The 16045-nt window shown below is 35.7% G+C and overlaps 1 protein-coding gene across 5 annotated transcripts; it reads right to left on the bottom strand.

The window, feature by feature from the left end:
* Nucleotides 1-283: 283 nt before the first annotated feature.
* Nucleotides 284-12953, bottom strand: LOC103486911 (uncharacterized). Of its 5 annotated transcripts, none has more exons than XM_051083952.1 (15): nucleotides 12470-12953; nucleotides 11998-12380; nucleotides 10474-10508; nucleotides 10318-10396; nucleotides 8193-8271; nucleotides 6306-6389; nucleotides 6079-6221; nucleotides 5660-5719; nucleotides 4351-4510; nucleotides 3677-3878; nucleotides 2380-2508; nucleotides 1947-2063; nucleotides 1732-1857; nucleotides 1290-1341; nucleotides 284-939 (listed from the first exon to the last, which is right to left on the bottom strand). In XM_051083952.1, exons 2-15 carry the CDS (start codon nucleotides 12349-12351, stop codon nucleotides 787-789), a joined length of 1773 nt encoding a protein of 590 aa, XP_050939909.1. In that variant the 5' UTR covers nucleotides 12352-12380; nucleotides 12470-12953; the 3' UTR covers nucleotides 284-786. The 5 variants fall into 5 exon arrangements, with proteins under 5 accessions (XP_050939909.1, XP_050939908.1, XP_050939910.1 ...); XM_051083951.1 differs by having other exon boundaries at nucleotides 11998-12394; nucleotides 12470-12868; XM_051083953.1 differs by having other exon boundaries at nucleotides 1947-2054; nucleotides 11998-12892.
* Nucleotides 12954-16045: the final 3092 nt, after the last annotated feature.

Genomic DNA, 16045 nt, shown 5'->3' on the forward strand with positions numbered 1-16045 from the left:
ACAAACAGATCAGACCCATGTAATCACATGCCATTTTCATCTAGTAGAGAAATACTGTAGTCTTTATTTCTATTTGAAATATTGATTCTCCATCAACAATCCCAACAACTAATGCCATCTCACTTTTGGCTAAACTCCCAAGGAACCATCCAAAAGCAACCCAACAAGGCAGTGTAACACAAACAACTCTTTTCGTATTATGAACTTAAATTCATCTAAATTATAAAATTTAGAATTGATAAGCTTAGAGTTTACATGATTATAGAATTAACAAGCTTCTAAGTTCAGACAAGCAAACTAACATACTTAACATAAACAACTCTTTAGAACTTAAAAGGACACAATTGTACAGCCCAACTTAAGGTCGTATAAGTGACGGTAAGTTAAATTATCGTAATGTTTGAACTAAATGCTTAGATGAGAGAAGTAAAAGAAGAAAGAAAATACAATAAATCCAAATTTTCTACTCCTGACTAGTAATTCACATCTTCCGCTTCCGGTACATATGTGAAGGTTAAAAATCTACCTCATTGACCGTTTTGTCCACGAGTCAAGTTTTCCATATAAAGGAAGTATAGTAACTAGTATATAGACAAGAAGGTGCCATCGTACAGCCACGATCCTCCCCTTCAGAAAGTGAGACGTGCATTTGATCCATAACTTCATGTAAGGCTATACGGTCGAAGATATATGTCACGACCTATGTCGCATCTCAAGTAAAAGTGCATTTCTACACTACAGAAATAGGGGTTGCTGTATCGTCGTAGCAGAATAAAGTAGAAGAGATCAGTCAGCATCACCAAGGCCATCACTTCCATCTCCCCTCTTGGAAATGGGTGCATAGTGAGAGCTTCCTTTCTTGGTCTGTGAAGCAATTTCAGCATTCTTCCTCAGAACAGCTCCAGGTGATGGATATGGCCGCTGTTGAAAGAGAGGACCCTGCCATTCACCATCCACGAGAGGAAGTATTTATTATCCAATTAGAAGTATTTCGATTTAATAGGGAAAAAAAATATATTTTAAAATGAGATCCAACACAATGAGGATTGGATCGAAGAACAAGAGAACAACCCCCGCTTTAGCCCGTGTCTAGAGTTCACTGCAGACGCTAGAGTCAGCACATTACATCAAACAGACTAAAACCAAGGCCCGTTGTGAAGGAAATGTCTTAAATTGTATGTGTGAAACTACATAACATGTCTATACATGAAATGATAATTGCCCATCATAAGGTGAAACGGTTGCAACAGCAAACAGCTAAAAGTCTAAAATGATTAGTTACTACTTACTGTAGCAGTAGTATCTGCTGCCCGAGGCTGCACACCTTTTAGACCCACAACCCTGAAAAGTAATCAAAACAAACAATTAATATCACTCTACTTCTTGGACAGATTTTCAGAGACCCATTTGATAACCCTTTGACTTTTAGTTAAAATTAAGTTTATAAAAGCAGATACTATCTTGTGAATTTCTTTGTTTTGTTATCTATTATTTAAGGATGATTTCAAAATTCAAGCCAAGTCTTGAAAATTAAATTATATAGTTATTAAAAAACTTGTTTTTGTTTTTGGAATTTGAATACAAATTTAAATATTTCCTTACGAAAGATGAAAACTATTATAAACAAATGGAAGAAAACAAGCACAAAAACCAAAAACTAAAACCTTAGTCAAACGAGGCCAAAATAATCAACTAGTATTCAACCCAGAAAGCTAATTTTTGAAGACATACCAGCCACCACGAGGAGCATCTGAATAAGAGCTAGGATCCATTGGATCCAATTCATCATCCTCACTGTAGGAACGCTTCCTACTTTCTCGCTTTCCACCTTTTCCCATTGGAGGTTTCCATTTGGACCTGGCAACCGATATTCATTAGCTTAATAATTTAATCCTCCCCTATTTCTCGACTTAACTAAGTCTAAAGTCAGAGGACTATTTCATTACCTATCTGTCGCAGATTTTTTAATGGAGGGATCGGCACTATGCTTGATGTTCTCTGTCTTCTGCTGATTGCTAATGTTGTTGGTTGGCAAGTACTGACACTGGGGGAGACTGAGAATTCTGAAAGTCGTGAATAAAATAATAATAATAATAATAATAAAAAAGGGTAAAACAAAAGCGAATACATCATCCATGAGGAAAACCAAAATATTCATATGAATTTATCAAGAGTCATGGCTGAAAAACTGTAGACATGTCATAGAAACATCTAAGATTTTAAATTAAAATAATTGCATCACTCTAGCAGTCTAGCTAATGAACTTCTAACCCTACCTACCATCATCCACACATCAGTTCATACATAGTTACAAACAATTATACCAAATACAATGATATGCCACGTGATAGTGCTGAATAATATAAGTGATCAACATACCGTGTGCAATGATTACAGTAACCCCAAGCTTGCACAAGGCCTAGTCCCCAGCCACCACATCCCATGCATTTATTTTGCTCAGACGATTGGTCCTGCCACATCCCATTGGTTGAACTTGTAGAAACCCCACTAGTCAATTTAGACACAAAACCAATGCAATGAAGAACGAAGTGTGAGAATTTATCCAGATAAAATTGCAGTAAGAAAACAGTTAGTGGGTGCCCATTTTGTTGAGCAGCAAATTGTGTCTAATAAACAAGTATTAGAGGAAATGTGAGGTGAGAGGAGGAGGATGCTCTTGATGGATGAGTAAGAAGTATCTGTGGGCTCTTAGTCAAAATTTAAAAGAGGTCGACGAGTAGTATAGCATGTAGTAGAGAGATGGAAAATATTTAATGATAAAATTGAAAATAAAATAGAGGTTTTTACCCCCACCTTTTAACAACAAACCCACAATAAAAAGTGGTTCTGGTCTTCAAAGTCCAGCAACCACAAAGGGGCAAGCCAGGGGGGATCATACAATGAAAGCAAGCTTTCTCTGAAGTCTGACCATTAAAAAAATCACAAAAGAAGCTGATTTTCTTTGAAATTTGGATTTACGACAAGCTTCAAACAAGGAAGAGGACATTGGGATTTCCAAACAGCTTATTAATTAGGGATTCGATTGTGGACTCCATATGGCCAAGCAACAGTACTTCTTTTATCATCCCACAGGCTAAATGAACCTCTTCCAATAGTAACATTAGGTCACTAAAAGTGCATAATCTCATTATCCTTCAAATGTCTCCACAATGTAATTTTTCCAAGAATGGTTCAAATATTCCCACAAATCAGAAATTAAGTTGTTTGGACAGCAACTATGAAAATTGAAGGAAATCCGATCAAGGAAGAAGAGCCCACATCTTTCTAGGAATTAGATATGTTACCGCAGCCTCCTTTGAAGGCAAAAGAATCTACAAAACTTTATGCTTACTAATGCTCACCAAGGCATCCTTACAGAGGCGGGTTATATGACTTTAGAAGAAAACCCCAGCTTCAGGTTTTGCTGAATACTAACCGCCTTACAGCATGATAAAAATGGCAACCGATTTGCCTAACAAAAATGTAACTCCTCCAACTAGATTAGAGTAGTCTAGCGGGAGGGGAGAGTGGGGGACTCTCAAATTTCTGTAAATGTATTGCAATATCTCTTTTGATCAAGTGTGTTCACTCGTATGCATCCTCTCTTGTACTTTCCAGTTTCTTAATGAAAAGACCTTCATTTTTTTAGCATAGATATATAGACTATCTCATTTACCTTGTACAAGCGTTGCAGTATCTTGAACCCTGTACGAGGGTCATTCCACTTCCACATGTGATGCATTTACTTTGCTCCAAAGTTTGGTCGTTCCAAGGCCCAGGAACTTTATCATTCGAGTGTGTCAAAGTTGTTTGATGAGATGCAACAGGCCGCTCCCACTGGGTTATATGGGTTCTCATATTGTAATAGTATTTAAGGCCTGCAGTCATGAAAATTTGTCAATGGGAACAAAACTGCAAATTATATTATTCAGCAACTTTTTTCTGAACACTTCTCCATTGAAGTTAGGAAAACCACCAATTACAACTAGAACATAATAATAAAGGCACGACATAAGCATCCCTCAACAGATAATTCCATTTTCAAGGCTTGCATTTGTAAAGAAGGTTCATGAGATGCCAAATACGCAGGTTTCCACGCAATTCAAGCCAATTACTCTAGCCTTCAACCTCTAGACTCTACAGTCTCCACATCAATGACTCGTCAAAAAGGTAGGGATGCAGGACAAGGTAAACCGGAAATGTATAAATGCTTTGAGAAAAAGTATGGTAAAGCTGAAACAACAAGAATTATGGTGCTGTAATTCCACCAGATTTCTTATCTTTTCTCCTCCAAATTACGCATGGAAGGAGGTATATCAGCATCATAAATAAATTAAATCTCTTACCGACCTGATGTTTGATCAATTGCCTCCATCCAATCTTCTGGAAGGGATACAGCTGATGAAAGTTGCGTATCAGAAGAAAGTTCGGAGGGCCTTTCCCATTGACTCTTCCCACTACTTTCATTATAATAATATGAAACGCCACTGTGAGGGTCTTTAGCCTCCACCTATGCAGTAGAAGCATACAAAGTCTATAAAACGGAGGCCTAAGGACAAACTTCCAAAAACAAAAAACATCCCAACACATCTTCATATTTTATTGAAACTTCTTAGAAACGTTCTTTTCTTTTGGAGGGAGAAAACATACTTTTGGTACATGGATACTAAGTTTCTGTTTGGTCAATGGGTTTCTAAAGCTAATACTTTTGATCCTTGATATTTGAATTTAGTTTGTAATTGGTCCTTGAGATTTCAAAAGCAACATATTTGATTCCTATGTTTAAATTTGATTTAATTGGTCCGGAAGGTTTGAAATGGATTCCTAAATGGTCCCTAAATAAAATTGTCTGCTAGTCGATATAACAGAATGACATCAGTTCAGTTACAATATGCTAACTAGACATTGCTGGAATTATTTTTTTATTTTTTATACTTGGGTATTAAAAACCAATTTCAAACTTCCGTTACTAACTAGAAATCAAATTTAGATATAAAAAACTAGACATGTCACTTTTACAACCTCAAGGATCAAATAACAACTAAATTCAAATCTTAAGAGCCAAAAATATTAGTTTCGGAAACCCAAGAATCAAATAGAAATTATGTTTGAAAAGAAAGTACAATATTCACATCCAGAGTTGATAATGTTTCTGCTACCCAAATTCCAGAGGTTGCCAACAACCTTATATGACTTAAAGAATTACAAAAATAAATTCCCCAAAGTCCCTAACACAGTAAGGGCCCCTTCAACTGCATAATAAAGTTCCCATGAAGTGGACACTAGGTATACTCACTCGTACTTAGGAAAATGAGCTTCAGTAATTACTCTGTCAAAACTCATTCACTTCACAAACTTAACTGTTTTAGTAAACACCACACTAGTAATATATAAATGTATGATATATTATAACTAAGTAGATTTAGTATACTTTTTTATGAAGTACGTCATAGGGGTTTAATGAACATTACCCTACAGAATAAATAGTAAATTCCTACTTATTGGAAATATTTAAAAAATAATGTAAATTAAGGCCACCTAATCAGCTCAGCTATCAAACAAAGTAACCTTTGCAAGTCGCAACAGGCAATTCTAACAAGTTTGATAGAGAAAGAGAACACTGCAAACAATTGGTAAAGGAATTGCAAACAGTACACACCCATCCATGAGGCAGCTTTTCTCCATGCAACTTTGTGTTTGAAACAGCGTCAGAATTTGTCTGTAATTTAAGGTTCGGTTATTGTAGTCATAAATGATTAAGAGAGAAGCAATTGAATAAAGAATATCAGCAGAACCATGGAACTATGATTGCTATCGGAAGTACACAAATTCTAGAAATCCCAAACATGATACAAAAGAATATTTATAAATCTGAACAAAATTAGTTGGACAAGCTTTTCTTTGTAAATCTGCTTTTTAAAGATAAGAAAAGAGGAAAAAAAATGATTGAAGTATTTCCCCATCAGGTAGAAAGAGTACATATTGGTATAACTGGATCAAATAGGTCTGCGGCTAAATAATAAAACTAAGGAGTCCTGCCAAGACATGTTTTAGGAAGTTTCGCACATCAGCCCTTACAGGATTACTGTGTTCTGCATCTTCTTTAAGAATACCCCTAGCTCTTAGCTTCTGCTTGAGGTACTCTGGCAATGCTTTGGCAGCAGAACTTTGTTCGGCTTCCTTGACTTGTCCCTGGATTTTCTGGCCAGTCACATTATTTCCTGAAAGCAGGACAAAAATGAAATGAACCAACTGGAAATCAACATCAAAATCAAGCAAAAGGAAAAAGGTTTTAAGTTCTAAACCATTGGCAACAATTCCAGGCTTTGAAGCACCATAGGAAGCACATCCACCAGGTACTCCGTATCCATTTCCAATTTCCAAGTTCCCTGACATGACAACAAGATGTCATTCTCCTTGAAAGGGAAAAGGAAGATTATATGTTTGAGTTTGTTGGTATCTCCGATATAGAATAACAATGTATTAGTCGAAGAAGAATAGGCACGTATCTGCTGATTTTATTAATTATTTCAAAGTGGTCTCTGAACTACAAAAAAATTCATTGCAAAAGGCCATAAAATATTTTGTTCTAGATATAGGACAATTTGTTTAATAGTATTGAAATTACATTAAAAGGTCAAGGGAGTTAAAAAAAAGGTACCCACTTGGCGTTTATACCAGTTAAAGTATAATTATAATTACAAGGAAGTTGCACAAAACAAGAATAAGAGCTGCGAGCCACAAACAGAAAAGAGCAAAAGAAAAACAAGTGAAATCCCAATTTGCATTAAACAGTATAATGGAATTTTTTTGAAAGAGAGATGTTGAAACCTAAGAGGAAGAATTCAAGCACACAACATTGTTATCATTTTCCAACTGTACCCATCTGTCCTAAAAACATTCCATGTTACACTTGAGCCAATTGTTACAGAAGGTTGAAAGCTCAACGAGAAGGTGGGGGATTCAAACCTACTTCGACATTCAGGTTGATACCACATTTTTATGTCAATTGAGTTGTGCTCACTTTTCCCTACTACAAAAGATCTACAAGAAGTTGACCTACCAAAAAATTCTAATTCTCTCCCATGATTGAAAAAGAAAGTGGGGCAAGTGATTTTTCAGTTGAGCACTAGCCCTGCTGCACCTTTGGCTGTTTAGCTTAGTCCAAGGCACCTGATTAAAATAATAGGTTATTCTGTTTCTTTTCTTATTTTATTTAACAAATATGCATATAACGTTATAACCCACCATCTAGGCCCAACAAAGCCATGCAACCTAAATATTTTATTTATTTATTTATTTATTTATCTATTCATTGCACCTGGCTCCACTCAAACATGGCCTTTTTGTTGCCTTTTTTCTTGAGGTGCACTAGGCAAAATAAGGAGGATAAGAATCATCCTTTCTTCACTTGTTCTCATGCACAGAATTGTCGGCATCTTCTATAACAAAATATAAATCAAAAGTTTTAATACAATTTGTTTTTTCTCGTATAAAGAACCAAATTTTCATTGAAAAATGATGAAAGAATACAAGAGCATTAGAAAAAATAAGGAGGTACCACTAAAGGGAGGAACCCTAGTTAAGTACAATGAAACCTAACCGCTGGTTACAGTACAATTTGGTTTAAGAAATTCTGAAACAGTAATTTTTAAAAGTTAATTGTCCAATGGGTCAACCAAACCCAATACAAATTTTGATGGAATCAGTCAGCATAAGCAAGGCCCTCAAATAGGCTATTGGAGGTTCAACCAATCTTGGGCCTTACCTTTCTCACTCAGATTGACCCGACTTGGTCTGATGATGAAAGTTACAAAGAGGTAAAGGGCCTCGTGAAGGAACTTGGGGACTTTGAGGCAAGGGTTCAAGTCCCAAAGTGGCCACCTATCTACAATTAGAGAAAAAAATCCTAGTGTTCCTCAAAAACTGTATGATGTAGCATCCAACAATCTGTCCCGTGAGAATAGTTTATACTTATAAGTTGACTCAAATACTCTAAAAGGAAATTTCTTCCTTGCATAGGCCTAAGAACTTCCGTACATATCTCTAACAATTACGCACTATAAACCCTTTTCATCCAACAATTGATATCTTTACCTTAGCGTACTTAAGCATATACTATTGCACCACAAGAAGAGCAAGTGAAGGGAAAAACTTCAATAGGAATAGAAGCCACATCACAAAGTACCAACCTTCTTCTGGAAGATTCAACTTTCCCCTTTTCATAGCCATTTCTGCACGATGTTCAGAAGTAATCTTCAAAAGATGCTCCTGAGATAACAGACATAAAGGAAAAAAAATTAAAGCTACAAAACATGATAACAAATAATAAGCCTTTGTCTGTAACAGTGGCATGCAATATAAACAAAAATAAGAGAGCCCAAAGAAGATATCTATGGTTCTCACAATGGGTAATTAGGAACGATTCTGATGTAAGGTATTAGGGAGGATGTAAATAATCCCTTCTCATCACATTTTTAGCTGTGCATTTTTGGTTAATCTTTCCCCGAGTTACCTCCCCTTTTATAATGCTAATTATAGTAACTCCCTTTTTTATCTTTGGATAAGCAACATTGTATTTATGAGATCACATTATAAAAAAAGGGAAGGGGTCCTATTCTAAAGAAAAGTAAGAAATAGTTTTTGACCTACAAGAGAAGAGATTGTATCGGAAAAGGTGGGTGCTAACTTACACTATGTGGGAGCTGAAAAAGGATGGAGAATCAAAAATGTTGCTGAAGCATCAGTCATTGTCCTTGAAGGCTTGAGAATTATGTTTATTCCTACACAGAGATTATAAAAAGGCTCTAGAAAAGTTGAGATTAATGATCTTGTTTTCCCTCCTTGAATGGGTATTCAACAAGTATAAGGGCAATCAAGATGAAAGGATCTCCAGACAATGCAAGGGACCAGCCAAAAGTTGAACAAATCACACCTCCAGCAGGCTGAGGCAAAAGATTTATCATAAAAAAGATTGTGGATCTGAATAGTTATTCTAACAAATCTGATAGTCTAGGAATAGGAAAGCAATTGCAGTAATTGATGGTCATTTTTCTAATGGCAGGATTGAGAACATGCATGAACTTGATGTGGGACTTCTTTGTAAACTAGCCATTAATAGCTGGCTAAACTTTACAGTCATTGGCTGGAGGGAATAGTACTTATGTTTTAGGTTGTTAATCCGTTAGGGCATGTTTGTTGCACTTCGAAACAAAGAATATTTTTTAATGTGCACTAATGCTTAAGAAGTTTGTCAATAAGATAGATGCTTAAGAAGTATACAACCAATCTTACGACAGAGTATCCTATTGCCCACCTGATCTTTTTTTTTAACTCCCCACATGATCCAAGATGAGCTTCACTCAAAGACAAAACTCTTGAAGGAAAGTTACATTAGAAAAAAGAAGGCAATTGAAGAAGGCTAGTTAGTTAGATACTACACTAGAATAGTTCTTCTATAAGGTCCTCAAGCCACATTTTACTAAGAGAGGTTCCACTCTAATACCATCTGTAACGCCTCAAACCTAAGCTTCGGAATCCAGATTCGCCACCTGATGGCTCCAACATTTTCTTGCATCCCCTACGACCTAGCAACATCATCTTTGCTCATTTTAAACTCCTTCCAATTGTGAAGACTATTACACCAAACCAACACGGTTACACGGGTCTTTACAACATATTTTGCCCTCATTCACATGCTTCCCAGAAAAATTCCTAGGAAGTCATCCAACATAGAATTGCTCCAAGCCACTCCAAGCTAAGCATGCTTAACTTTGGAGTTCCTATGATTGAGCCACCAAAAAGGATGGTGCACCTTGTTAGTATAGGTAATATCTTTCAATTCTTTTAAGTCTTTCATAACCGTACTTTTATGTCAATTATTAACCATACTCTCATTCAAATGCGATATTGGGTCATTCCTGTACGTGTATCCATCCTAAACTCAGACGTTACACATACTATGTGTATTACCTTTTCTTTCTGTTAGGTTAGTTACTTAAGGATTGGTTTTCTTTTAGTTGTTAAACTAACTGCCTTAACCAATCAATTTTTTCCTTCAAGTTCTCATATAAATGGGCTTGTTAAAATAAAAATCAAAGTGCAATATTGTTCTCAAATTGTAATACAAAACCTAGTTCCCCTTTTTGTACATTCATACACTTGATACATTTGTTTCTCAAGAAAGTAAATAAAAAGGGACCATGGTGGCAGTGATGACATACAACTAAATCTATTGATGGGTGTAAGCATGTGGCTATTCTACATTCTAAAGAAAATTTATGAATGAAAGTTGTATAAAGGTAGAAAGTCACATACTTTAATAGTACTCGGGTCATAACGTTCTGAAAAGATATCTGATTGCTCAGCCGGAAGTCCATCTGCACCCACAGATTCCCTGGGGAAGGAAACATATTTAGTTTTCATTATCAATTTGAACTGTAATAAACTCAAAAACAAATGAAGAACCATCACCTTTGGCTACGAATAATATTTTGGGTAGCGAGTTCCTGTTAGGGGAAAAAAACTAATTAAAGTGTTTGAAAAACTAAAATAATTTAGTTAGATAGATAAGAAACGATGTCTTGCTTATGAATAGAATTACAAATGGAGGGCTAAAGAAATTTCAAGAAGAAATAAAATAAATATATAATTCTCTCCAGTTGACATGTATGGAAGAATTGAGGCACCATCAGGATGCTGAAAGAGGAACCAATATCCCCAAATAGGTGCAACTTCCTCTTCGGATCGGATACTCTTGTTTCCCTCCAACAAAATCTACCAATTATAAAGCATAGACGTGGACAACGGACACAAATAAAACATGACACAAACAGCAACATGTCAATTTTATAAAAAAAATAGGTCGCAGGTAATATTTTTCATCTATAAGATGAGCATTTAGGGTCCCTTCTCCCCCCCCCCCCCCCCACCATACACATAATTCCCCTACCCTAACCATAGAAGAACTTCCGTATTATGTCATTATGCTACTTTTCAGTGAGGATAAAGCCACAGTAATTGTTTTCAACCTCAATGGAGGTTTCAATACGGTTTAAATTTCTTAATGTTCTCATAGCAATTGTCCCTGCAAGCTCCCCCAATCTGTTCCAAAGCATTAATGTTTCCATCATGCGAAGGACTCTTCCAAACATTGATAAGAATTTCATACCTAAACTAACCTTTAGCCATGCGTGCAAAAGAAAAGGATTCTGCCTCTACAAATGCAAATAGAGATTCTTAACAACGACCCAGCCTTTGTTCCACCATACAAGTCAAGCTCGACACAGATCATCTTAGTCAACAAGGAATGGGTTGCACGTTGAAATAGTTTCAGTTACTTCCTTTAAAGCCTCTACGACCGTGTATCAATCATAATGAAAATACAATTCCATAAGGACAAATAGGCACTATCAATCTCATCCCCCAATCTAACTGTGTCACTCATTGAGACAAGACAGCCCACACCAACGACCAATATGCTTGCAATCGCAACTCTGCACAGGGGAATTTCTCCGTAGGCAATCACAACTCTCTGCGAGGCAGTTTCTTCGTAGATGAAGCACCAAAGCCATTTAAGGAGAATGGCCTTGTTCCTTTGCTGCAGACAGCGCACACCAAGACCCCCATATTGAAGAGGCAGAGAAGTTCAGCTCTATTTAACCAATTGACTACCCTTCTGAAAGACTCCACCTTCCAAAAGAAATTCCTCACCATTCCTTCCATATCGTTTATCATCATAATAGGGGTGTATAGATTGAGAAACTTGAAAATATCCAAATCTATTCTCTGAACTCTAAAAAAACCATAAAAATTAGTCCCCATCAGAACGGATACGATGAAAGGACTGCACCAATGCAAACATAAACTAAAAAGACGGTTAACTAAAACTTCCATAAAAATGAAACAGAACATGAGGGCGTCATCACATTAAAGTATCCAACACTAAGCTGAATTTTTTTGAAGGAATTTGAAAAACTGAAATATATTCGTGCACACCTGTTCCCTCAACACGGCATCCTGAACAGCAATCTCAATGTCTCTGCCATCGTCAACATTCGACCTGAAGTTGCTAGAAGTTGAGACAGCAATGTTGTTAAACACACCGTCATGGGGAACAATGTTCTGATCGTTCCCAAAACTTCGATTGGTCTCTTGATCAGCAGATATTGCCACAGAACACTGAGCTTCTCCCGGTTGGCAAGGATAAATTTGTTTGCTAAACTTTTCAAGTTCTTGCACTTCATTTTGAGCAGCAGCTGATTCCTTGAGGGATTTATCTTCGGCACTAGAACCAATTATGGTATTGGACGAATCTCCTGAACCTGCAATTGCTGTAGTAGAAGTCGGCATCGCCGGAACTTTCAATTTCGAAAGCTTTCCTGTAATTGATCGACTGCTAGTCGGAATTCGAGAGAATTTGAATATGGCGGAACCGGCGATGAGAAACGACGCTTCGAATTGGGAATACCTGGTTTTATTTCTGAAAGGTGGTCGAAACGACCCGATAAACCGACCGACAAACCGAATTCGCCGTCCTGTCCGCTCTCCTATCCTCTGCCGCCGCCGCCGTCCCTTCTGCCCAAACAAACAAACTGGAGTATTATCTTTACAAGTTTACAAGCATAATGTAGTGACTAGTCTTCTTTTGGCTTATCACCGATGTGTCCTAATTTCAATTTCATTTGATTTGATCTTCTTTCCTCTTTTTTGTTTTGAGATTTTGTAGAATAAATGCGAGTGGTGTTTTCTCAAAGGCCTAGTTGATTCCGAGGCTGTTTAGTGTTTCAATTGGTAAATATATTGTTGAGTTTGGACACGATGAGGTAGAGTCCAAATGACAAATGAAAGTAAATGATACTCGTTGACAATATATCTTCAATGCTTGATTGGCATCTTCTTCGTGTTATTTGTTGGAAGTTGAACATTGATGTTGCTTGGTGATCTTCTTCCAATTCGGAAGGTTTTCGTTGAGTGCTTCCACACCATTTAGGTCAAGTTTGTAATTCATGTTTTAAGTTTATTTCCTTTGCAAGAAGAGGAATGACGATGTGCTCTATAAGAGTTTTTTTTTCCTATTAATCTCAAATATTTTGGTTGAATTTTATTGTTTTGAGTCATGTGTTCAATAAATGGCAGTCACACGTGCTAAATAATTAATTTCCTGACTTTTCTTAATACTCAAATATTGTAGGGTTAGTGTGTTGGTGAACGTAAATTGGTCTTGACAGTCAGGAATATTAAAAAAAAAAAATCATTGTTTTGAGGTAATCAATCTCTTAAATAATGTTACTATCGATACTCTCAACTTTCTTTCCTTGCTATTAAGGCCAAGAAACGAGGTGATGAACGAAGAATTATTTTTTTCTTTCATCTTCATAGTAGTCAAAATGAATTGGCCCACAATATATAGCACATTAAATACTAGAAATTCGAGAGTCTATAATCCTTTAGACTCGTCTTTATCCTTGATGGTTTTGCACAGCATTTGGCTAGAGTTGTAGTCTTGTAATTTGTGTAGTGGGTTGGTTGTTAGGTTGGTTTCTATAAAAGAGAGGAAAAAAAAGGTAAAGTTATCCATCATGTTAATATAAAGCAAGTGATGGAAAAAACAGCAAAACACTAGAGACATGCGGCAGCAAAATTTAAAAGATCAAGATTTACTCTATATGCATCTAAACGATTTAGAAGTTAACATGTCTCTACTATGCGATGGACTTAAACGAAAAGCCAAAAGGTAAACAATGTTCTCACCTTTGTAGTTCTGAACTTCTTCTTTAATCCAACGCTTCTTTGCCTGAATGTCACGAACAAGGACAACCACCTACTATGCTCACAAGACCAAGAACGGAGTTGTGGGACTCGCTTATGCAAAAAGAATTTTAGAGAGAGATCGGGAGTGAATCGTTTAGGTGTTTTTTTAGAGAAAACCTCATTATCTTCTCATTTGATAATGAGAAGTTTTATATGAAATTTACATTCAAATTGCATGTAAATTATTTCATATCTTATCAACACCTAATCAATTCATTAACTCTTTAATGAAATTAGTGGCTTCAAATTCATAATAATCTGCCACATTTCTCATTAACAGTTAATTAATAAAGTAATTAGTCAAATGGGCATTTTGGTCATTTGACCAACTTAAGTTAAGGTCAAACTTTGACTTTTTTAGTCAAAAGTCAACGTTTTGACTTTTTACTAATTTTCCTGTTTTGACTAATTCTAATTTCCCGACTATGAATCCATATTCATTTTTCTAAAATTCAAATCATATTTGAATATAAACTTCAAAGTTAAAAGATAACATGTTGACTTTTACAAATTTGACCATTTCTAAACTTTTCAAGCTTTTAAATATGAATCTATATTCATATTTATTTAAATTATATTTAAACACAAAACTTAAAGTTTATATCTACCGACTTATATCTAATATATTTGTCGGTTTCTCTCTCTTTTCTTAATTCGAACCATTCAAATTACTTCCACATACTTGTTCTTAGTTGAAAATCATATGAGCTAGTAGGGAAACCTAATGGACCTATAGATCAAAGATTAACTAACTAAACTCTTTTAGACCAAAGTTAATCAACATTCGTTAACTAAAGAGTCATTCCACTAAAGACTCTTATGACTCTTAGTTGCACTCCCCTCACTATAGATATATTTCTGTCCACCTGATATAACCATGATAAATAAGTCGATCCTTCACAGGTTGTTCGTAATCTCGACTGGGTCAAATACCGTTTTATCCCCGAGACTACATCTTGTTCCTTAAGACCCGTTGATCCACTATTGAACAATTGGTTTAAGGTCCAACATATAAACCTGAATCTTTCTCGGACCAATGAGAAGGTGGGACCCCTTGTTCAAGACTTAGATTCAGTCCTTAAGGGAACAACCTATCTACTATCCCATAAGTGGGTATGAGTTAATTCCATCTTGTACCCTATGTCCCTAGCTATCCACTCGGTCTTACCCCTGAAATGAGAGGCTTATTGGGCCAGCGATGTTGAGCTGCTCTCACATATGCAGATCTAAGGATACTACCGAATGAACAGAAGTTTATAGTTAGATCAAGATTAAGATCAAGTTACCTAAGTCATCATAAATAAAATAGTCAGTTTACAGTTTACGGTGTTATAACTAAAAGTGACTATTTCGTGGTTCTAGTCTTATGCAAACCATTTACATAGAATGCCCCCCACTCCCATGTCTCTACATGAACGATTCAGGATTACATCGTTTGTACTTACTACGGAACGGGCCGCATCCATAATGTTTATCCAGAATAAGGCGCCCAACCTTATTCATACACTAAAGACCATTTGGGCTATTAACTTGAACTTAATTCATGTTTATGTCTTTACATAAAGTTCAAGTATATTTGACAAACTCATTAATATAGCCTCGAGACTTTAATTTATTTGTTTTAAGATTATAGCATTCAACAATAAATTATATCAAATCAAATAATAAAGTACGAGTTTTAGGACACAAATTCCAACAGCATGACTCTTTGAATCCAAACAAAAAACATATACGTTTTACTATCTATTGTTTGGAATTATGTTTAGAGATTGAAAAGTGGGTTATTTATGTGTGTCATTATGATACTAAGACAATGAAAAATTACTTAAACAACCTTAATGAATACCCTAAATAAATAAATAAATAGTCACGAGGTTGAAACTTAACGAAACTAATGAAGAATTTAATATAAAATTTGTATGTGAGTCATTCGATTTCGAGATTTGGTTAAAATACTAATTTATCTAAATGTTTCTTAAATTTTATAGAAGTTGAAGTGAATATTTTAGAAAATTTGTCAATAAGTTATCAAATCTGTTTGAGTTTAAATTTGTTGTTTCATCTTGATTCATTGTGGTTGTCTTATCAATATATTTATCTCACGGTGAATTCGTAGGTACTGTAAGCGGTGAATCTTATTATGTACAAATGCTTTCAAATACACAACTATTTCAAATGTAGCAAATTTGTTTTTATAATGTATTAAAAAACATCCTTTATCAATGTTTAATCA

The sequence above is a fragment of the Cucumis melo genome, chromosome 4 (assembly GCF_025177605.1).
Source record: "Cucumis melo cultivar AY chromosome 4, USDA_Cmelo_AY_1.0, whole genome shotgun sequence".
Lineage (NCBI taxonomy): Eukaryota > Viridiplantae > Streptophyta > Magnoliopsida > Cucurbitales > Cucurbitaceae > Cucumis > Cucumis melo.